At 44.0% G+C, this 25,000-nt stretch overlaps 1 protein-coding gene across 1 annotated transcript in view; it reads right to left on the bottom strand.

The window, feature by feature from the left end:
• Nucleotides 1-25,000, bottom strand: part of LOC310779772 (histone deacetylase 8) — a 66,994-nt gene that overhangs the window by 39,878 nt on the left and 2,116 nt on the right. The window contains exons 3-8 of the mRNA XM_083640267.1: nucleotides 24,254-24,384; nucleotides 13,446-13,587; nucleotides 11,974-12,086; nucleotides 10,681-10,758; nucleotides 9,936-10,044; nucleotides 6,472-6,644 (exon numbers count right to left, since the gene is read on the bottom strand). Coding sequence (XP_083496393.1) covers nucleotides 6,472-6,644; nucleotides 9,936-10,044; nucleotides 10,681-10,758; nucleotides 11,974-12,086; nucleotides 13,446-13,587; nucleotides 24,254-24,384 — 746 coding nt within the window. The remainder of the gene's footprint in view (nucleotides 1-6,471; nucleotides 6,645-9,935; nucleotides 10,045-10,680; nucleotides 10,759-11,973; nucleotides 12,087-13,445; nucleotides 13,588-24,253; nucleotides 24,385-25,000) is intronic.

The raw sequence follows: 25,000 nt of genomic DNA, 5'->3' as shown, positions 1-25,000 counted from the left end.
TTTACAGATGTTTACGCTAAGAACCAAACCACGCGAGTCTAACGGGGTTAAAGCTTCAAGCAGCCATGGGAAAATGCATTATATTAACACATTCACTGCCAGCCGTTTTTTCAATACTGTAGGTAGGTTCTGCCAAGTTTTTTTTTTGAGGATTCTGGCTCATCTTTCAAGAGCCGAGGATTCTTTTCTGCTAAGATTTTGTGAACACAAATGATCTCAAAAGAACTAATAGAATGTGTGCTTTCTCTGTCTAAAAGAGTTAGTTTGTAGAGTTAGTAGTTATGTAGGCATTAGCAGTAGAATACAGCATGGTTTCAGCATCTGAAAATTTATTCTGAGATAAATGGCTTTTTGTGAAATTCGATAGAACAGTCACTTTAACCATTTATTTTTGGCGTAAGACGTCAGACATCTAAACAATAGTTTTGAACAGTAATTTCTTCCATAGCAGCAGGAAACCCCCCTCTCCTTCAAACTCCTCCCTCCGTGGGTGTGTCTCTGGTGGCTTTGCAGCGTTTGTCACAAGCGAGGCTCTGCCTGTCTGTGCTGCCTGGCTGCTGGCGGCTGCTCTTTGGGCGAGTCTGCATGAGTCGTTTCGGTTGTGAGCTCAGCTGCAATGAAGCTGCGTGCGATTGTGGGCTTTCTGCCGGTGTTTCAAAGTGTGTTGCACCCATAATCTATTATGCAAATTTGCAATCCCCCACTGCCAGCTCCCAGCGCGATAATGCGCGAAAGCGAAAGCGTTTTCGCCAATCCATTTTACAGTATGATAATGGTTTCCTCGCGCGTTCCCCTGCAGTTTTGGCTCGGCTTTTTCTAGTCTGGAGAGCACTGTCGCCACTTAGTGGGTCGGTGGAATGGGTTGTACACGTTCGGTGGCTCCAATATTTTTATAGGAGACGTGGGGGGCGTTGATCCACGTCCCACCGTCAAAATTTTTTTTTTTTTTTTTTGACGTATCAACTCGTCATTGGCAGTCAACCGTTGGATTTTTTTTGACGTATCAACTCGTCATTGGCAGTGAACGTGTTAAAAAAAAAAATCGATATTGGGATTTATGAATCAATATCAGTTCCTTCAAATGAATATTGATATGAAATCGATATACCGTAAATTCCGGACTATAAGGCGCACCGGTGTATAAGCCGCACCTGCAGAGTTGACTGTTTTTTACATATATAAGCCGCACCGGTCTATAAGCCGCGGGTGTTTTGATGTTTAATTACCATATGTAAGGCTTCGTGCACAGAGGGGATTGTCGGGAAAGAGATGGCTGTTTGGGGAAGCTCCCATTTATTAACATTTCAACAAAACAAAAGTCAGGTCACTAATCCCCAGACAAAATCACACATTGTGAGATGCTTAAAAATCACCATCGGCGGGAGCTTTATTACTCCAGATGCTGTGCAGCCAAGAACACAAGTGAAATTCGTTCTCTCGTGACCTGTGGTTCTCAACGTGATGGACGATTCACCTTTCTTGTTAACAGTCCTAGTGAGAGGCAGGTCGAACGTCAAAGGCACTTCATCCATATTTATGATCTGCTCCGGTCCGATGGAATATTCCTTGATCTTTCTTTGTGTGAATTCGCCGAAGTTTGTAATTTTCTCCTGGTAGTCGGGAGGGAGTTGCTGACACAGTCGTCCGCGCCCTGACGGACAGTCCCTTTCGTCTCGGGTTTGTGCATGATCCTTTGCTGCTGCTGCTGTTGTTGTTCCTGTCTCGCTACTGTCTCAGACATGGCTTTCAGGCTCAATCGCCGCCATCGTCGTAACACAGCCAGTTCTCCATCTTTTGAAGCATGATGTTAGATTACAACGAGCTAGTTGTGTGGCTTAGCCTTCCAAAATGTTGCTGTTAGTTTTTTAGAATGTAATACATAGAATTGGGAATGTTACATTCAATTTCATTCAGACTGTCTTTCAGGCTCAATCGCTGCCTTTTTCCCCCCGGAGCGAGGGAGGAGGGAGGGTGTTTTACCGTAGTGGCTGAGAGAGAGTAGTGGCACAGTGCTCCAATCAGGTCGCGAGGCACATTTTTTGCAACATCATCCAATCAGGGTCTCGCTCTCATAATGTCTGTCTTGCTCTCGTTCTGCCTCATACCAACATCCATAGATTTTGAAGGTTCCCGAGTGGCCATTTGCTGGAAAAATCCATAGATAAGCCGCACCGTTATATAAGCCGCAGGGGGCAAAAAAGGCCAAAAAACGGGAAAAAAGCCACGGCTTATAGTCCGGAATTTACGGTACTTATTTTTATTATTATTATTTTTAATAATTATTTTTCAACCCAGCCCTAATAATAAGGTTTATTTTTTTATTTGTTGTATTGATTGATTCATTCTAATAAATAAATAAATAAATATCTAATTTTGGATGTTCTTCCCCTGGGTCTGTCCACCAAGGCCATTATCGTCAAAAAAGGATAATTAAATGAGTGCAGCCAGTTACTTAGACACACACACACACACACACACACACACACACACACACACACACACACACACACACACACACATAAGAGCACGTCAAGAGAAAGACTGAGGAAGAAGAGGGTGAAGAGAGGAAGAGCTGGGATTATGGGACGTCTTTAATGAGACATCTCACTACAAACTCAGGGACAACAGAACTGAAGCAACACACACACACACACACACACACACACACACAGAAGGGAGAAGAGGGTGGGCTTAAGTTGAGTAAAATCAAGAGGATAATGGGAACCAAGAAATAGAGGAGGATATAGACAAGAAGAGAAAGAATGTGGGAGAGAGGGAGAGAGAGTGGGGAGTGATAGAGAGAGAGAGAGAGAGGGAGAGGAGAGAGAGAGGGAGACAGAGAGAGAGGAGAGGGAGAGGAGAGAGAGAAGAGAGGGAGAGGAGAGAGAGAAGAGAGGGAGAGGAGAGAGAGAGAAGAGAGGGAGAGGAGAGAGAGAGAAGAGAGGGAGAGGAGAGAGAGAGAAGAGAGGGAGAGGGGAGAGAGAGAGGAAGAGAGGTGGGATTGTAGTTGAGTAAAATGGCTTCATTGTGTCGTATAATTAGTAGCTATCATCTGGCGGAGGGCTGAGAGGTCTGGAACAGAGCAGCATGTGTGTGTGTGTGTGTGTGTGTGTGTGTGTTAGTGCATGCTGTCTGTCTGTCTGTGTGTGTGTGTGTGTGTGTGTTTGTGTGTGTGTTAGTGCATGCTGTCTGTCTGTGTGTGTGTGTGTGTGTGTGTGTGTGTGTGTGTGTGTGTGCATGCTGTCTGTGTGTGTGTGTGTGTGTGTGTGCGCGCGTGCGTGCGTGTGTGCGTGCGTGCGTGCGTGCGTGTTAGTGCATGCTGTCTGTGTGTGTGCGTGTGTGTGTGTTAGTGCATGCTGTCTGTGTGTGTGCGTGTGTGTGTGTTAGTGCATGCTGTCTGTGTGTGTGCGTGTGTGTTAGTGCATGCTGTCTGTGTGTGTGCGCGTGTGTGTGTTAGTGCATGCTGTCTGTGTGTGTGCGCGTGTGTGTGTTAGTGCATGCTGTCTGTGTGTGTAATTGTGCGCAAGCGAGTGAATGATTGGGATTCAAAGGAAAAGGCGTGCACACGCACACACACACAAAGCAAGCACTCTGTATCTTCCTTTCAGTATTTTAATATACCTATTATTAATAAACATAAACTCACCACCTATGCACTCTCACTGACACGCATGCACACACACACAGACACACACACACACACACAGACACACACACACATGCATGCAGAGATGCTCACACATGCACACACACTCAAAAACATATACAGTATGTCCCCAAAATAAACACACGCACGCACCATATACAGTCAATGACATGCACGCATGCACACACACACACACACACACGCACACACACACACACACACACACACGCAGACAGCATGCACTAACACACACACACACACACACACACACACACACACACACACACACACACCCATGATCACGATAAGTCTCTCAAGCCAGTCTATCTCTTCCACAATCTCTGAATGCTCCAGAGACAGTCTGTACTTCAGCCCGTTACAATTTGGCCAGAGGAAGTTGTCATCTTCCAAAGAAAGAAAAGAACGCTTGACTTCGATGGTGTGTGACCAATCACGACACATGTAAACAAATCAAACAAAAAATAAAACCGCTTTTTATTTTTTGTTTGTGCTCAAAGTGAAATGTTCTATGGTCACTGGCGGTTCAGTACGCCGCTGGTTGGCCTGGTTCCAGCCTTACAACTCATTATAGAAGGTTTTTCTCAAAATGTCTATGGAGGAAATGAAGGGGGGATTCTCTTCTGGACCAGGAGACGTCACGTGACTGTTGAGCTCTATTGGACAAGCTACCCCAGATGAACTGGTCTTGAGTCTGACCATGTTCAGACTAGGAGGCCAAATCTGATTTGTGAACTTTAGTGACCGAATTAGGGCTGTCCCGGCGAGTCGACGTAACCGATGACGTCGACTACGTAATTACGTCGACGCACGCTACGTGCCTCGACGCGCCCCAATCGTCACAAAACAAAAATAGGGTAGCTCATGTTAGCGGCTAACTGTTACTTGTCGTTACTTTACATGGCAGTAAAATGCCACTGAATGACCAAATTGATTTAACTTTTAACCATTTCGATTTCCACTTTCCATACGGACCACCAGCATTGGTTAGTTGTTAACGTCGTGACAATTTATAACGTTATAACGTACTCCGACCGGTTTGCGGTGTTGCGCAACAGCTACAACCCCTGGCTGTATTCAGACTGATAGTATAAACCGGAAGCTGGAGCACGTTATAAACATTATAAATATAGTCACGTTATAAACTAACCAATGCTGGGGGTCCGTAGGGAAAGTGGAAATCGAAATGGTTAAAAATGAAATCAATTTGGTCATTCGGTGGCATTTTACTGCCATGTAAAGTAACGACAAGTAACAGTTAGCCGCTAACATATTAGCCACATTACCCATCAGCGGAGCGTCATTTGACGTCAGCACACTCTTCTAAACAGGTCGCGTGCCGCATTCCAGTCGATTCCAGTGGGCATTCCCATGCTTTCCCATGGACCCATGTTGGGTCTGGATGCTACAGACACAGTCTTGTGTCTAGATCAGGGGTGCCCAATACGTCGATCGCGATCGACCGGTCGATCGCGAAGGTAGTGTGGTCGATCGCATGGCATTGAGGGGAAGAAAAAAAAAAATATATATATATATATATATATATATTTTTTTTTTTTAACTGTTTTTCCACTGTTTCCACTGTTTTTCCACTGTTTTTCCACTGTTTCCACTGTTTTTCCACTGTTCCACTGTTTTTCCACTGTTTCCACTGTTTTTCCACTGTTCCACTGTTTTTCCACTGTTCCACTGTTTTCCACTGTATACTCAGTGTATATATATATAAATAAATATGTTTGGTAGATCACTTTGACTTGGTCATTTTAAAAGTAGCTCCCAAGCTGAAAAAGTGTGGGCACCCCTGGTCTAGATGATGTGTGTACAGTCCATGTGTGTGACCATTTTACATGGAGCATTTTGTCTTTCTCCAAAATTACTGAAAATTGCACACCATTGTACTGTAAGATGATGATTTTATGTTGGACTGCTGCTAAACTCAGTTGACATTGCACAAGGTTTTTGGTATTCCTCCTGAAAGTGACTTGAATTTGATTTATTCTACTATTTTATTTTGAATTGCACTATATTCATTTTATTTGAGGACAAGCTCTTGCTTTAATTTTATTTGAGAGATTTTATGTTGGACTGTTAAAGAGAATGAGATGGTTAAATAAAATACAGAAATTGAGAAGTTTTTGGTTATTTATTTGTTTTGGGAAAATTTATTGTTATATAATAAAAAAAATTAAATAAAAAATAATCGTTAGATTAATCGACTAATCGAAAAAATAATCGTTAGTCGAATCGATAAGAAAATAATCGTTTGGGACAGCCCTAGACCTAATAATGACTTTATCCAGATTGGTTTTATGAGTCTGGATGCTCCAAGTCTGATTTGTGTCACTTGTCCCAAACCACATATGGAGGTAGTTTCCAATCTGCTTTCGACTGATGTGACTTCAGTGCGGACGCGCAGATCCACCGAATCTGATTTGAACGTCACTCGCAACTCGTCATCAAATGCTTCTGCGCAGGAAAACCACGTCACCAACGTACGTATTTACTGACGCCCACGTCGTTACCATAGCAACCCATGCAGATAGGCTGTTTAGGTCTGGACACACAGATCCGACTTGAAAATCCGATTTGTGGCAGTGCGGACACACTCCCAAATCAGATTTGGGAAACCAATCAAGATAATGATGATTAATGACTTTATCAGCAAATCGGATTTGCCTGTAATGTGAACATGGCCAAAGTAGCCTATGACAGATCACACACACACACACACACACACACACACACACACACACACACACACACACACACACACCACACACACACACACACACACACACACACCCTACCTCCTCCCAGCAGCAGTGTGGGTAGCTGCCAGTCCAGCACGTAGTTGAGGCAGTGGCCCAGGCCGAGGGGGGTCATGTTGAAGCAGCACATGGGGTCTCCTGCCATGGTGTCAGCGCCCAGCTGCATCACCACCGCCTCCGGGCTGAACAGAGCCCGCACCTCCTGCAGAACACTGTGACCACCAGACACATGCTGTGAGACAACCAGCATCTGATCAGTGACCAGACCACTGACTACACCAGGGGTGGGCAATTATTTTTCATGGGGGGCCACATGAGAAACCCAGATTGTTGCCGGGGGCCGAACAAATATTGTCATGCCGTAAACCATGGATGGGTAACTTTGATGATAGAGAGGGCCACAAAAAATGTCCTCGCTACCAGGTTTTGCTGAGGGCCGAACGGCGCCAGTGCGAAAAATTTGGTGCATTTGAAGCCAGGTTTAGAGGAATAACTCATTTTAAATTAACAGTTGTGATGTCATTATTCAGTCTTAACCACCAATATTTGATCCTTTTCTCACTCACTCCTATGTCACCACCTGCTCTCAGGGCTTGAAATTAACTTTTTTGACCACCTGCCAATATGGCTGCTAGATTTGAAAGTTACCAGCCAATTAGAATTTCCACTAGCTGAAATGTTTTTCTTGAAATAAATCAGAATATGACTGAGTGGGTTAATTTAAGCATAAGTATCAGTAAGTGTCCCGGGATGATCAAAGCCTGTGTTGAGGGTCACACGAACAAAAATGCAGTCTTGAAGCTAAATAAATCCAAAACCAATGAGTTATTTGAGTTATATAAATTTCTACTTCAATGTAGCCTTTTAGTCATAAAGATTATTGAAAGATATACCATATTCCAGACTGAAATGATATAACAGAAGTGGAGTATTGGCCAGATATGACATGAACATTTGGACACTTATTCAGCGGGTATCTTGCATGTTGCGTTCAGGTGCACTGTGTGTGGGAGAAAAAAAATTAATAATAAAAAAAATAAAAATAAAAAATGCAATTCCATCGCGGGCCACACAGGTGGCGCCCGCAGGCCGTCGTATTTTGCCCATGTGTGGACTACACTGACCACATCCTACCGCGATGGGAAAGTGAAGCTAAAATATCTCGTTTCCGCGAGCTGCCATCTTGCTTGTGTGAGGTCATTTGGAGCCCTAGTCTGAGCAGTAGAGTCGGGCGATGGGATGACGGCACGGCTGTCACAGCTGTCACAGCTGTCACAGCTGTCAATCATGACGTTAGACCCCGTTTTGATATTGCCAAATGACTAATTCGAAACAAACTTATCAGAACAATGAGCACTTGAAAATACACCAGCGTGATAAGAACTACTTAAAACGACAGAAACCATCTTTGTGGGGGGAAAAATTTGGCGTGTACTTAGATTTCTTAGTTTTCCATCTGGTAACATGGAGGGGGCGGGACTTATGACCTATACTGCAGCCGGCCACAAGTGGGCGATCGAGATGTTTTGGCTTCACTTTTGAGGAGCTGTCATGACATCCATTTTTTATACAGTCAATGGACAGGACGTGTGTATACTTTTGCCAACCTAGTTTAGGTGAAACCACGCCCACAAGTCAATGAGCATAACATGATGCTGCATTTTGCGACACTCGACTGTATCGGCGCACCGCGTCGGCTAGTTTGACCGTGTATGTCGTGGTGGAGGCTGGCTTGACCGCAGTCGGATTGCAGGCAGCCAGCTGTAGAACGCCGTAAAGAACTATGTGTAAGCGATGATCACACAAAGGCGAACGAATCACCTCTGCTTGAAGTTACAATTGGGGTGATCCTTCTGAAGTTTTAATCTGGCGGTTAGAGCAAAGATTTGGTTAATAAATCACTTTTTAGGTGAGCGTTTTGCTAGCTTGCTAAGCTAGCAGAGCGGCTAGGTGCTTTTTCCGGCGCGTCATGCGGGCGTGGGCGTGGTTTCACCTAAACTAGGTTGGCAAAATTATACACGCGGACAGGACGATATGCTTATCTCACGATTCAATACGCGATATGAGGTTCATGACACAATAAAACCACGTTACCATGTAACTAGAACGACCACAACGCGGACTTATGCCTCTGCCATTAGTTCATTCTGGAGTCCAAAGGCGCACCTGTGATGTTGCGTTAACAAGCTTGAAAATGGCGTTCGAGAGCTCACCTTGACCTTTGACCTTTGACCACCAAAATCTAATCAGATCATCCTTGAGTCCAAGTCGATGTTTGAGACAAGTTTGATTAAATTCCGTCAAGGCATTCCTGAGATATCACGTTAACAAGCTTGAAAATGGCGTTTGAGAAGTCACAGTGACCTTGACCTTTGACTTTTGACCACCAAAATCGAATCAGTTCATCCTTGAGTCTAAGTAGATGTTTGAGGCAAATTTGATGAAATTCCGTCAAGGTATTCATGAGATATCGCGTTAACAAGCTGGAAAATGGCGTTTGAGAGGTCACAGTGACCTTGACCTTTGACCACCAAAATCTAATCAGTTCATCCTTGAGTCCAAGTCGATGTTTGAGACAAGTTTGATTAAATTCCGTCAAGGCATTCCTGAGATATCGTGTTAACAAGCTTGAAAATGGCGTTCGAGGGGTCACAGTGACCTTGACCTTTGACCTTTGACCACCAAAATCTAATCAGTTCATCCTTGAGTCCAAGTCGATGTTTGAGACAAGTTTGATTAAATTCCGTCAAGGCATTCCTGAGATATCGCGTTAACAAGCTTGAAAATGGCGTTCGAGAGGTCACAGTGACCTTGACCTTTAACCTAGTTTGACCACCAAAATCTAATCAGATCATCCTTGAGTCTAAGTCGATGTTTGAGACAAATTTGATGAAATTCCGTCCAGACGTTCCTCAGATATCGCGTTAACAAACATCGGACGGACGGACGGCCGTACGGACGGACGGACGGACGGCCGTACGGACGGACGGACAACCCGGATCCATAATGCCTCCGGCCTGGCTATCGCCGGCGGAGGCATAATAAATAAAAGTTCAATGACAACAAAGTCTGACTGTGCAGAATTGTTTATTTCTGACCCTGGCTCGCTAGAACGTAAACAATTCTAAATTATTATATATAATTTGTATGAAGATTTTGTGAAATATGACAGTCAAGCATCTCATTTGTGATTATTACAGTAGAGTAAAACAGAGCTAATATCACAATTCATTTATCTGCCCCGTGACACGCATTGTGAAATCGTCCCATCTCTCTTTTTTAGTTACAGAATTATTAGGAATTTAAAGACGTTTAAAATGTGAGTGGACTTTGGTGGTGACTGTTGCAAGAATCCTCTGTGCCTCTAAGCTGTAAATGTCTGTAGACGTGACTGTGTGTGTGTGTGTGTGTGTGTGTGTGTGTGTGTGTGTGTGTGTGTGTGTGTGTGTGTGTGTGTGTGTGTGTGTGGTTGTGTGTGTGTGTGTGGGGGTGTGTGTGTGTACCTGGTGAAAGTCTGGAAGTATCTGTCGTCCTTGATGCCATCGTCCAGTGGAACGTTAATGGCGTACCAGCGGCCCTTACCCAGCCCCGTGTCACACAGGTCGCCGGTACCTACACACACACACACACACACACACACACACACAGCTTACATGAGAATCACTCCAATTATGACTATAATTTGACCCTACCACGGTATATAGTAAAATATTTTTTGTGTTTTTCAAGATTTCAGTTAGTTTTCTCTTTAAATAAGACCTATCGGTTCCCTCATCTGGATGTCAATGGGATTTTTGTATGAGGATTTCTGGTCTGTGGTTAAAAAAGTTATGAGACTGTGATCTTTGTGTTCAGCAAGATAATCTTGACAAATTTGGACCACTTTTATGATTTCTGAATCATAAAAGATTGATTGTCAAAAATCAAAATTTTTAATCATAGAACTTGAACTAAACTTTTGTTTTGTTAATCACAGACCTGATTTCAGGCATCTAACCAAAATCCCCATACAAAAATCCCATTGACTCCCAGACGAGGGAACCCTGCAGTACTCTAATCTATATCACCCGCTTCTATACCAAGAACGCTGTTGTCAGGAGAGGAGATAATGAAGCTGAAGATATAGCAGTCATTTTTCTCATGTAGTTACCGCCCTTTGGCTTTGGGGGGCAGACTTGCATCCCAGCACACTGTATCATGGCACATTCTCCATCATATGCAAACGTCTCGTCTCCTGAGCTGACCGACCTGGGAAGAATCCAGGAGAGAACTTGTGGAGGGAGACGGTCATGACTTTGGACGTGAAGCTGAAGGCGTCTTCCACACCTGACGAGAGACGAAGGAAAAACACCAAGATGAATTTTTGCTGTTGGATATTTAGGCCCTTTAGTATAGTACTTTATGTCATTTACAGCAGCCGTTCTCAACTGTTCTAGCCTCACGACCCACATTTTTCCTTAGTCATTAAGTCGCGACACAATTTTCTGAATTTAGCCTAATTTTGTAGCGTCATTTAGCCGCCTTCGCAACACGGTTACCCGGTTACCACCACAATTTAAAAAATAATAACAGTATCTTACTTGTTTTTCACTTCAGTTGCCCCCCCCCCCTCCGCGCGCGCGATAAGTGTACTTGTACTTTCCACTTTGTAATTAGTGGAAATTGCTGGAAGCCAGACTGATCCACAGTACGAAACAGAATGTGAGGTCACATGATGTTTACCAGGCTAGTCTGCAGGTTTCAGAAAACCAAATGTAAGACTTTTTAAAAAGCTCTTTCATGTCACTTGGAAGTGAACTTTAGAGCAAGTTATAAACCAAAATAAGGAAACGAAGCACACAAAAGCAGCTTGTTTCATATTGAGCATAGCTGATGGAAGTTCTGACACTATAAATGAGTGGAATAAGACAAAAGACAAGAGAATATTAAGAAGGGTTAGCTTTGGTTTGTGGTTGTAATATTTGGCATGTTAACCAAACTACTCAGACCTCAAATAAGGTCACATAACTTGAAAATGCACTTACCGTAAGTCTCTGCAATAATTTACAGTAGATAGTCAAGCTGTCTGAATGATCTTATCAACTGATGTTTGTCCTGTATCTGTTGTCGTGATTCATTACGTAATCTTATTGTGTGTTGTCTTATGTTATGTGTTCATATTGTATTTATTGTGTTTTCATTCTGCACTTGTACTGTGTGTTTCTACTGTAAACCTGTCTGCAAGCCCAGCTTCCCTTAGGAGACAATACAGTTTGAATTGCTATTGCAATGAATTGTTTGTTTGTGTGTGTGTGTGTGTGTGTGTGTGTGTGTGTGTGTGTGCGTGTGCGTGTGTGTGTAGGTGTGTTTGTGTGTGTGTGTGTGTGTGTAGGTGTGTGTGTGTGTGTGTGTGTGTGTGTGTGTGTGTGCGTGTGTGCGCGTGTGTGTGTATGTGTGTGCGTGCGTGCGTGTGCGTGTGTGTGTGTGTGTGTGTGCGTGCATGCGTGCATGTGTGTGTGTGTGTGTGTGTGTGTGTGTGTGTCTGTGTCTGTGTGTGTGTACCGTCTCCGTGATGCAGGTCAACGTCCACATAAAGAACTCTCTCGTACTTCTCCCTCAGTTTGAGGATGCCCAACACAGCATCGTTCACATAGCAGAAACCTGACGCCTCGTCCCTGGTGGAGGAAGAGAGAGATGAACTTGAAATTGTTTGAAATCTTGACCTTTACATGTAGCTCCCCCATCAGGCCATTCAGTGTAGTAGAGCTGAACGTGACGTTTCTTGCCCCGGAAGAGAGTTCCCCATTCAATTTCTCCATAGAGATTTTGAAAAATCCTTATATAACAAGTTTTAAGGCTGGCCACTGACCTACTGAATCATGAGTGACCATAAAGCATTTCACTTGAAGCAAAAACAAAAAATAACAACGAAAACATTTAATTTTCAAATTTGTGACACTTCCTGTGGGTAGGGACCGCAACTCTGGTGTTTCAGTTTTCCACTAGGGGGGATCTAAAGTCTATTTCTTGAAAAAAATAGCTTTTTCATTTTTTACAGTAGTACACTATAGCTTATTTTAACTATCTATTCCATATCAAATGAAGACGTTTTGGGGTTAATTTTGTTTTTCTCCGTCTTTATTTTTGTTTTTGCGTCAAGTGAAATGTTTTATGGTCACTCAGGATTCAGTAGGTCACTGGTTGGCTTGGTTCCAGCCTTACAACTCGTTATATAAGGATTTTTATAAATGTCTATGGAGAACATGAATGGGAAACTCTCTTCCGGGGCAAGAAATGTCACGTGACTGTTCAGCTCTATTGTTTTAATGCAGGAACACAGTGTGAAGATGCAAAGTCCATTTAAGTTATGTCAAGATCAGTGGAAACAGTTGACAGACAGACACAGTGCTGATTTCTTTGGGTGAGGGACAATAACATGCCATTAGAAAAAGAGAATCATGGCGTCCGGGTAGCGGTAGACTAGATTCCTTGCCTACCAACACGAGGGTCGCAGGTTTGCGCCCCCGCGTTACATCCGGCTTGGTCGGGTGTCCATACAGGCACGATTGGCTGGTGTCTGCGGGTGGGAAGCCGGATTGGGGGTATGTGTCCTGGTCGCTGCACTAGCGCCTCCTCTGGTTGGTCGGGGCGCCTGGTCGGGGTGAAAGGGAACTGGTGGGAATAGAGTGATCCTCCCACGTGCTAGGTCCTGCCGGTGAAACTCCCCGCTGTCAGGTGAAAAGAAGCGGCTGGCAACTGCGCATGTGTCGGGGGAAGCATGGTGCTAGTCTACGGCTCTCCCCAGATCAGGAGAGGGTGGAGCAGCGACCGGGGCAGCAGGGGGGGAAATTGGCCAAGTACAATTGGGGGGGGAAACAGAGAGGGAAAAAAAGAGAGAATTATCCAATTATCACTCCAGAAATCAGTAAAGAAAAACTCAGTTGGTCCCTGAACCCCTGAACTAAAGCACCACAATATGCACAATATGTAATGTATGTTTGTGTGTCCATGTATGTGTGAAGCAGTGCTCTCACTTCTTGGCGTGGTGCCACCCCCCTGCCCAGTTGATGGCCACCTCACACTTGTTGTCCAGCAGACACTGGGCTGCCGTCAGCGTAGCGCCCCCTACTGCCGCTGCATAGTCGAATATCCCCTCCACCACGGGACAGTCGTAGCCTGGAGCGAGAGGGAGAGAAGGAAAAAGATGACAGTTTTTAACTCTTCTTGACCTTTTTTTTAAATAGTTAACTTGTGTATGAAAAGCGTTGCTCAAGGACACTCCAGCGGTAGAACGGCATTTGTATATCTCTCAATTATTCACTCCCATCTGCAGATTTGAACTTGCAAACTTTCTCGCACACACGTCCATTTGTCTAACCTTAAAGGAAGGCTTTGCTGAATTTTACCCCATTTTGTATCATTAATTATAATCTCATTAGTATAAGCAGATGGACAGTGTTTACCTTTACTACCGTAAATTCCGGACTATAAGCCGCGGCTTTTTCCCCGTTTTTTGGCCCTGCGGCTTATATAACGGTGCGGCTTATCTATGGATTTTTTCAGAAAAAAAAAAAAAAATACAAATAAAATCTCTCTTTTTTAGCACTCTTTCTAACTATAAATCCACTTCTGTTTTAATTTCCTCTCTTGCCCTCTTTTCACCACACCGCGGACACTGTGTGCACTAAAAATAAACAAAGGTGGTGTTGTGTTATGTTGTTTTGTTGAAATGTTACGGTAATACGGTAAATGGGAGCTTCCTCAAACAGCCATCTCTTTCCCGACAATCCCCTCTGTGCGTGACCCCTTACATATGGTAATTACGGTAAGCAAACGGCCACTCGGCCAACAACTCCCTCCCCCGACTACCAGGAGAAAATCACAAACTTCGGCGAATTCACACAAAGGAAGATCAAGGAATATTCACAACAAGACGAGCAGTAGAAGCAACACTCTCACTTACCATGGGGAAGGTACGCAGAAATTCACACGACGCAGCTTTCAAGTTGAAAGCAGTCAATCTCGCATTAAAAGAGGGAAACAGAGCAGCAGCGCGTAACCTGGGCATCGACGAGTCAATGGTGAGGCGTTGGAAGGTGCAGCAGGAGGAACTGTCTCAGTGCAAGAAGACCAAAAAGTCCTTCAGAGGTCATAAAAGCGGATGGCCCGAACTTGAAGATTCCCTTGAAGATTGGGTGTTGACCCAGAGAGCAGACGGCCGAGGCGTTTCCACGGTGCAGATCCGACTGAAGGCCAAAACAGTCGCCACCGAAATGAAAATTGAACATTTCATAGGTGGCCCATCTTGGTGCTTCCGATTCATGAGACGAAAGGGACTGTCCGTCCGGGCGAGAACTACTGAACAACTCCCTCCCGACTACCAGGAGAAAATCACAAACTTCGGCGAATTCACACAAAGGAAGATCACGGAATATTATAGGAGTGTGAAAACATCCACAATCACCAACGGGTTCCAAAACGCTGGACTGCTGCGGGATGAAGAGGATGACGCCGCCACAGCTGGCGCTGAGGGCCGTCAGAGGCTTCAGAGGCTGTTCGATGCCGACAGTGACGAAGAGGAGTTCGTTGGTTTTGAGTGACAATGAAGGAGAGAGGAGAGTGGTTGACGAAGCCACCCTGAACCTGTTCGTTTCCGACACTGAAGATGAGGACTTTGGTGGTTTCAGTACGCAGGAAGAAGAGGAAGACGAGGATTAGTGACTTGACTTCTCTGGTTACAGCCGTTTGCTGCACATATAGCCTATTGTTGTGTGATTTTGTCTGGGGATTAGTGACCTGACTTTTGTTTTGTTTTGTTGAAATGTTAATAAATGGGAGCTTCCCCAAACAGCCATCTCTTTCCCGACATTCCTCTCTGTGCACGAACCCTTACATATGGTAATTAAACATCAAAACACCCGCGGCTTATAGTCCGGTGCGGCTTATATATGTAAAAAACAGTCAATTTTGGTGCTGCGGCTTATATACCGGTGCGCCTTATAGTCCGGAATTTACGGTATATGTTTTCTGTATTGAGAAATCCCTTTTCGTCTGCCTGCAGAAACTCCGCCCCCGCCAGCTGGCATGAGTCATTAACGCTCATTAAGGCTCCCGATGCACATCCAGAAAAAAATAATAATAATAAACAATCTGTAGTTGGAACAGCCAATCTCACCAGCAGAACATCTGTTCACGTCCACATCCAGAATGTCCAGAATGATGCGGTTTGCATCATTCTGACACGGAAGTGCCTGGAATAAACTGCAGAGCTCTCAGCACAGGAAACCACGAAGACAAGGTAAAGTCTCTCCATCTGCATATATTACCCACACTGTTAGGGCTGCTCGATTAATCGAATTTTAATCTAGATTACGATTTGGGCTGTCCACGATTATGAAAACAAGATAATTGACATCAAACGATTTTGCGGCTCTTGTCTCTCTCGTTCTGTCTTGTGTTGTAAAGCAAGCGCACCCCTTCCTTTGCTCGGCCCCTCCCCCAAAGCACACCAGCTCGAGTTGTGACTGTCGTGGGAAGAGCCACAGGCTTTCTCCTCCCCGCTTATTTCACAGAAAGAGAGCCGCTGGTCGAGAAGAGAGGTGAAACAATGTATGTGGGGTGGAAACACTATGGTTTTGCCGAGTTTAAAGGTCCTTACACTGCGCATATCTTGCACTGTTTGTTCCAAGTCTGTGGCTGTGACAGGTGGGTCAAAACTCGCATCGCAATTCCGTGCTGTATATTCGCATCGCTCTTGATGTGTAACTGATGAGCGATGCGAATATACAGCATGGAATTGCGATGCGAGTTTTGACCCACCTGTCAAGATATGCGCGGTCGTGGCAGCACCCCGCAATGACCTCTCCCTCTGTTTAATCTCTTGAAATCCACTCACAAAGTGGTGTATGACCAAGAAATAACGCTAAATGAACAAAAAGACATCTAGTTACTCCTGCCACAACACAGTCATCGATTCAGGACACTCTTTACAATGCGACCGCATTGATATGATGCATGAATATGCATTCAACAGCTAACGATCTCACAGATAAACATTAACAATAGCCTATTATGAACCTAAACGTAAGTCGCTTTGGATAAAACCATCTGCCAAATGAGTAATTTAATGTAGCCTAATGTAAACGAACGTTACTCAATAGCGTTCTCATTTGGTTAGATTTGAGGTTTAAGGACTACTAGTTCAGATGTTTACAACCGCGCTGGAAGTGGGGAGCTGCCGGGGCTGCAGCCCCCCCTGGTGGCGGCCTCAGCCCCTGCACCTTCCTGACGCAGCCCCCCCCAGCAGCCCCACCCTCATTTGGCGAAACTTCAGTGACTGTCACAGGCATCTCTCTCTCTCTCTCTCTCCCCTCATTTCCCCGTGGGTGCTCTGCTCTGGGCTCTAGGCTGTGGCTGGGCGGGGTCGAGTCTCTTTACATTGATTTGATAGCAAACTCCACCCACCCGAGGCCCGCTGGCGGCCCCGGGTTACAAAACGAGTTGATCAAAACATAGCCCAATCTGATTGGCTGCATGAGTCAGTGCACTCTATGTGACCCTGCTGACGTAGTGAGTAAACACACTTGTGCATTGAGCGGTATCAGAGAGAGAGTGACAGACTGACACATCTCAACACAAGTAGCCAAAACAAAATGAGGAGATTTTTGATCACAAAACCTAGTGCGTTTTCCACCACCACCAGTGCAACCGTGACGAGTAGCCTACGACTTCCAGTTCCAGGTGAGGTGTAGTAGTGTATGTTATAATGTTGGTTAAAACTTTTGATCTCTCAATCAATGTGTCTGTGTGGGTCGGTCGCTGATGCTGACGCTGTTCATGTTCTATGTTGCTGAGATGAGTGTGGTTTACAGCATGCTTCGGTCGCTTGTTCCTATTCTGTCGAACTGAAGTGGTGTGTGAAGTGTGTGTGTGTGTGTGTGTGTGTGTGTGTGTGTGTGTAGGTCGCTGTTAAATCTCCTATGGTGCGTTTGCGTCAGCTTTATCGCTTTATCGGGGGATGGGTTGGGCGACGGGCATGCGCAAGCATGGGCACGCACTGGCACAGACATAAATCGGCACCCCTGATTGATTCCATTCAAGTTTTAAGACAATGTGCATTACAAGTGCCAACTTCACGCAGCATGCTCGCACAAGGCCGCGCCGCGCAGCGCACTTTGCGTGTGCTCGCACCTCGCACGTGCACGCGCACGCACCTCACACGTGCACGCGCAAAGTGCTCGGTGCGGCGCGGCGGTCCGAGTATATGCTTCAGACCCCCTCGTGGGAGATAGCTTCCCGCGCACCTGGATGTTTACCAACATATTGAATGTAGATTAATAGTTGCAGTTGGTTGTGGCAGTTCGCAACATAGTAGGCCTACATATACTGTATATTTATTTTAGTTTTTATTTTATTTCTAAATCTTTGCACTTTTATTATTTATTTATTTATTTATTTATTTATTTATTTATTTATTTATTTATTTATTTATTTATTTATTTATTTATTTATTTTCAATTATATCTAAAATCCAAAGACATCCAATGTTAAAAAGAAAAGCCAGTGTCAATGTTCAATAAATGCATGATGTTCTCAATGTCAATGATGTCAATAATCGTGTTAAATAATCGTGATCTCAATATCAATCAAAATAATCGTGATTATGATTTTTGCCATAATCGAGCAGCCCTACACACTGTGATGATACAATGCGGGGTGAAAATCAGAAAAGGCTTCCTTTAAGGCCTCCTCATGTATGATGGAATGAAAGGAGGGAGAGAGAGAGAGAGAGAGAGAGAGAGTCTGAGGGAAAGACAGTTTGAGGAAGGGAAAAGAGAATGATGGGGCGAGACAAAAGAGGAGAGAGAAAGCTGGAAAAATGATAGGTGGGAATGAAGAGAAAGACAAGGGAGAAAGAAAGAAAGAAAGAAAGAAAGAAAGAAAGAAAGAAAGAAAGAAAGAAAGAAAGAAAGAAAGAAAGAAAAGAAAAGAAAGAACGGGGGAAGGCTAACGGATGTGATGGAGGGGAAACAATGGGGTGTGGAGAAAAGACACATGGAAGGTGATGAAGGAGTGTGATGCTGAAGAGAGAGACAGACAGACAGGTCTTGATCCAGGAAAGGGAGGAGTTACACGGAGGAAGGATGGGAGGACAGAGGAGACACACAGAGGTGTGGAGGAGACAAAAGGAGGAAGGGAGAGAGGGATGAGCTAAGGACACGACAGAGAGGAAGGACAGAGGGAGAGTCAAGGAAATATTAAAAACAAGGAGGGTGAAGTGTAAGTTGAGTCTAAAGTTAGAAACATAAAGCCTGGTGGTGAAGGCTGGCTGCTCGTCCAATAACAACCAACGACGATGGGGATCCCTTCAGCATCGCCCCGCCCCATTGGTCGGGTTGAAACAGGTTCAACTCAGCAAAAGCTCATTGCTGCCCTGAGTGAAGCATACAGATGACATGACTAGGACAGCAAGGTTGTTGGAGAATCATGTTGATTCAGGGCTCTGATGAGTAAGAAAAATACTTTGGTGTAGAGGGATACACCAGATCGGCAATACGTCATTTTGTAGGCGGCTGCTGGCGGCACATGTTCCCGCCCCCTTTTAGGGGGGAAACACAAGCCTCTCCCTGTTGCTGTTGACCTCAATGTAAAATAGCACTACCAAAAAAATATATAGAAAAATAACAGAATCAATCTCGTTTATTAATGACCCCAAAACACCATGACATGACAATATATTACAACTCGCCTGGCCATAGAATGGGCAAGATACACCGGAAATATTACTTTGACCCATCTAAAATCATGTGACTCATGACCCGTCTCTGACCTAGTTCCGGTGTCCGCCTGTTGCTAATTTAGTCTTCCGACATTAAATGCTGTTGTAGAGGAGCCCAGCATCGTTGTAGGCTACTTGGCTCAGGGCTGTAATGTAAATATGTGACATGAGTCACATGATTTTAGATGGGTCAATGTAATATTTCCGGTGTATCTTGCCCATTCTATGGCCAGACGAGTTGTAATATATTATCATGTCATGGTGTTTTGGGGTCATTAATAAACGAGATTGATTCAGTTATTTTTCTATAATTTTTTGGGGGGTAGTGCTATTTTACATTGAAGTCGACGGGGAGAGGCTTGTGTTTTCAGGACCTAATTGCCGATCTGATGTATTCCAGGTGGTGGCGGCCATATTGGGTAACAGTGGCTATGAACATCTGATTTTGTTTCTAAATGTAACTTGTTTGTCTCAACAGAATGCAATTGACGTGGCTACATTCTGTGCTGTTAGCAAAGGTGGGACCAAGTCAACTTTGCTCGAGTCTCAACTCAAGTGAGTCTCAATTCTTGAGGCACAAGTCTCTAGTCCTAAAGTTAAATGTAGATTAGATTACCAAGTCAAGCCCATGTCTTTAATGTCAAGTTCCAAGTCAATATCTAAGATTTGTCAATGCAATATGGTTTTAATGAGATAAAAACTTGGTACGGGCATCATGAGTTGTGATGGAACACAACTTAGATCCTTGGTCTAGACTTTAGAAACCTTTTCAAGTCATCAAAGTACAAGTCAAAGTCAAGTCCCAAGTCACCAGAACACAACTCAAGTAGAGTCTCAACGTATTAAACATGTTACATGACTCTCCACCTCTGAGACATACATTTGAAATGAACCTGTGTTATTTTATCTGACAGTACCAGAAAAGTAGAAACATCAGTGCAAACTTTTGTCAACAAATTGCTAGCATTTTTAAAGACAGGATCCTACGTGTTCAATGTCAGATATTTAACAATGACGTTGATTGAGCTTAAGCTAATACTTTGGGATTGAACTCATGATGTGAGACTCTCTGTTGGCCGGTGCTGGACAGGAACCAGCCCATCCTCAATCTGTCAGTACACAGAGGTGAACAATACAGAGACACTCCTGCACAGCTAAGTGACAAAACACCACAGTCCACAGAGAACACAGTCCTTAAATCTTCTTTCCTTCCTACTGACTTTTCCTAGAATAAGTTGGATGCTGTTGTTTTTTAAGAACAATGTCAGGGAACACTCAGTGTCCAAGAGAGGCAGAAACGAGAGGTAAGAAAAAATGACTAAAATTAATAAAGACTTGCTACTGTTGCCTTTGTGCCAAAACTATGGAACAGTCTTCCCCCTGATATCAAATGATATGACTGACAGATGATCACTTAAAAAAGTATTAAGACTTATATGTATCCCATTTCTTTCAATGTCTCCTGAATCTCTAGTAGTTATGTTATCTTACATTTGTTTCTGTTTTTGTCTATGTAATATGGGTTTTTATTTATAGTTCTAATTGATCGTTATTCTCTTTTTATGCATTTTAATTATTCCTTTATTCTCTCCTCCTATAGGCTACACTTCAAAGCATCTGTGTTTTTATTTATCTTATGCTGTATTTCATAATATGTCTTGATATACCCTTTAGTTTATTTTGGTTTCTAGCTTATTTTTCTGTGTGTTGTCACTGAGTTTGCTGCATCTAATTTATAAAGAACAAGCTCGTTAGAAAGAAAGAGATTTGACAGCAGATCTGGACCTTGAAAGTGAAGTGCTATTCTCTTTACAGGGTTGCCACTCTTTTGGATTTTGGGGGCAGAACAAGCCCGCACTGCTCCAGTCTGCCCCGCAAAATAATGTATTTTACTGGACAAATCTGAAACCTACCGGTCACGTTTCAATAACAGTCCATGTACAAACACAGTTTAACGAGCCAATTACATCCTTTGCATTCTATATTAAATGAAGACATTACCGTTTGTTTTATGTTGTATGTTACATACTTATTGGCCAAGTAATAGTATATTAATATTTATGGGCTTAAAAAAGTCTGCCCAGGTTACAGGCACTAGGCACAGTAAAAATAATTTTCCCCAATTTTTTTATTCCATTTTTATCCCCCATTAGTGCAAATTTTTATTTATTTATCCTGGTTGCTGCTCCCCCCTCTGCCGATCTGGGGAGAGCCGAAACTGGCTCCATGCTTCCTCCGAGACATGGGCAGTAGCCAGCCGCTTCTTTTCACCTGACAGGGGAAGCTTCACCGGTAGGACATAGCACGTGGGAGGATCACGCTATTCCAACGAGTTCCCCTCCCTCCGAACAGGCGCCCTTCATGACCAGAGGAGGCACCACATCAGCAAACAGGATCATGCATGTTTTGGTGAGGGGTTCCTATATGAAGGAAACCCCCACGGGGACGGCACGGGGAGAACATGCAAACTCCACACAGAAATGCCCTTTTGACGACCCCACCCGGGCGGTGGGCACTCGAGGACATGCGGACGGGCACACACTCCCTCAGCGCCCACGGCGTCCCAGGTGGGAATCGAACCCAGGACCTTCTAGCTGTGACGCAACAGCGCTTACCACTGCGCCACCGTGCCCCCGCACTAGGCACACTAGGCAGCCATTTTGCCTTCTCAGATTTTTCTCCTAGCCTGAAGATTGATTGACAGCTGTCATGTCATGATATGATTGGTTGAAATGGGGTAGAAATTTGATAGTACTGACTGGCGTCAGCATACTGTAGATTACTGTTATGAATGAACTCTTTAATAATGAACTTTTGATGTGAAAAATAAAATGCTCTTAAGACCTAGGCGGCCAGCAATGGCACAGCGCAGCACAGAGAGTGATGCTGTAGATAGGAAGAAAGTGTATCAAGCTTGTCCCAGCAATGAAAGAGATGACGGAGCGCACGAGGTTCCGGTAGGCTCAATTCAAGCACTTTTAAGAACCTCTTTAAATCCAAACACTTTCAAGAACTTGATTTGTTTTATCTTTTAACTTCCATCACTTCCAGACCCGTGGCAACCCTGTCTTTAGGCAGCTGAGGCTTTGTGATTTTTTATTCCAGTGTTATAGCGCCCTCTGCTGCCAACAAACATACACTGCATATGAATATCATTGGTATTTCCTCTCACCCTTCCATCTTCAGTGTTTTCTCACCTCCCAGGGTCTGAGTATGAAATTAGCACCCGTAAATCTGGCCACCTGCATTTCTCTCCTAGTTCTCACTGTCGTTCTCTCTCTCAACTGTGCTGTCCATCATCATCATCATCTTCATCATCGCTTATCCGGGATCGGGTCGCGGAGGTAGCAGTTCCAGCAGGGGACCCCAAACTTCCCTTTCCCTGGCCACATTAGCCAGCTCTGACTGGGGGATCCCGAGGCGTTCCCAGACCTCAGTTTCCCCCGTGGTCTCCTCCCAGCTGGACGTGTCTAGAACACCTCCGACCTCCCTAGGGAGGCGCCCAGGTAGCATCTTTACCAGATGGCCGAACCACCTCAACTGGCTCCGTTCTACGCGAAGGAGCAGCGGCTCTACTCAGACTCCCTCACGGATGACTGAGCTTTGCACCTTACCCCTAAAGACCTAAACATACTTCTACGTCAAAGTAGTAGAAGTAGTAGACAATCTACTGGTTTCCTGCTGAGAACCATGGCCTCAGATTTACAGGTGCTGATCCTCATCCCAGCTGCTTCCCACTCGGCTGGGAACCGATCCAGTGAGTGCTGAAGGTCCAGACCGTTGATGCTATCAGGACCACATTGTCCGAGAAAAGCACTAAGCAGAGATGCAACCCCCCCCCCCCCCCCCCCCCCCACAACTACGCTTCGAAATCCTGTCCATGAATATCACAAACAGGATAGGTGTGCTGGCCAGTGAAACAGAAATGGCATTAAAAATTATCTTAAATTTTGCCACCCGAATGATAGCTTTTAAAGAAAATAATCGGAGAATTTGCATGTTCTCCGATTTTTAAACGACACTTGCACTGTTGCTGTCTAGTAATTTTCATTCTGTTGCACTCGAGTGATTCTCTACATGAAGCAGCAGTGAAAACAAGTAGGGTGACATATATCAATGGGCCCTTTTCACATTCTGTTGTCGGCTCTGTCCTTCACTAAATTGCTCCACAATGTGCCCAAAACTTTTAATTTGCGACATTATGTATGTAGTGCCAGAAACCATTACAAAAAATCTTGTTGGATTGGTTTGAAAAATAAGTCACAAAAAGAAACTTGCCACAGGAAGTTTAGCTGTTACCATGAAAATGTAGGAAGGGCTGATTAGTTCAGTTTACCTGCTCTTGGAAATTGAGGCAAACAGTTATTTTCAGGGTTACGTACCACAGCGGCAGGCTTCTTCCACATCAAATTCAAGTACTTTTACTTACATTTTACTTACATGTTCATCAGTTATTGAAAATCGATAATTGATCGTTAAGGGAATGGAATCGATCATGTGGAATTCTTATCGATTTTTTTATTATAAAAAAAAGAAAAAAAATTGCGGACTAGGTTTGGGTGGAATTCGTTCCTCCTCGCCCCACTCCATTGCACAGCCGACTAATGTGAGGTGGAGCTTCATATAGTCTCTAGTTTTCTGGCTGGGCACGGGCCTTTGTGCCAACAAAACTGTTTTAAACATGGGGAATTCACACCGGCATGCGCCGGGGACAGCAGAGTGTTGGAGAGGAGACACATTGAAATAAAGAGGTCATTGAGGAGAACACTTTCGTATTTTCTGCCATAGGCATTCATTTGGTAAAAATATATATATATATATATATATATATATATATATATATATATATATATATATATATATATATATATATATTATTATTATTATTAATATGATCGATAATCGATAATTGATCGTTAATTTCCCCCCGATTTTCGATTATGGAAATTTTTCAAAATGAACATCCCTAACATAAAGTAATCAATGATTTGTTGCTTTCACGCCAACTGGTGGGGCATAAAGCAGACAACTCATCACAGAGTAGGATTCATTCAGGAGTCTTACCCAGGCCGAAGTCGGTGGACTGGGGGTCGTCGTTGTCTCCGTCCTGGCTGATCTTGTGGAGATGCTCCAGGTACGCGTCTGTATGGAACTTGGCCATTTCCTCAATAGTCGCCATGTGAGGCTTCACAATGCTGGGGGAAAGGGGAAATACAACATTGATACATGCTTTATACACAAATGGGTTGTACAGTCCATGCACATAAGAAGGAGTGAATAAATGTAAGTTGTATTGGATAACAATACTGTCTGGTCGTGGGAGATGTACTTTTCTTCATGTATACGCAGATGTGCGTGCGTCGCTTAACTTTACATCAGTGCCTATCATGACAACTCGGACCGCCGGAAAAAATGGGTTCACTTCCTACCTGTAAAAAGTTAATTGAACGGTCGTCCAGGTCGGAATTACAGATCGAAAATTTGGGTATCATTCAGAGCTCCGCTTTGTCCGAGTTGACATCATAGCCACATCAAAATGGTGACTTATATCGTTAATTGTAATCACAGAATTATTATAAAGACGTGTGTTGATGTTTTAACACAAAATTGTATGTCTTCATTATGTAATGTCAACGTTAATATGCATTTGTGTCATCTATTTTTCTCTCTGATTAGAGCACTATGTGAAATTCAGCATTCAGCATGTCTGGTTAGCATTGTTAGCTAGGGTTCCGTGTTGAAACTTCCGGTGGTCCGAGTTGTCATGAACGCAGCATAAGACATCATCAGTGACGAGATGATTTTGCTATT

Source organism: Poromitra crassiceps (genome assembly GCF_964638095.1).
Source record: "Poromitra crassiceps genome assembly, chromosome: 7".
Taxonomy (NCBI): domain Eukaryota; kingdom Metazoa; phylum Chordata; class Actinopteri; order Beryciformes; family Melamphaidae; genus Poromitra; species Poromitra crassiceps.
This window is presented reverse-complemented; position numbering and strand designations above follow the sequence as displayed.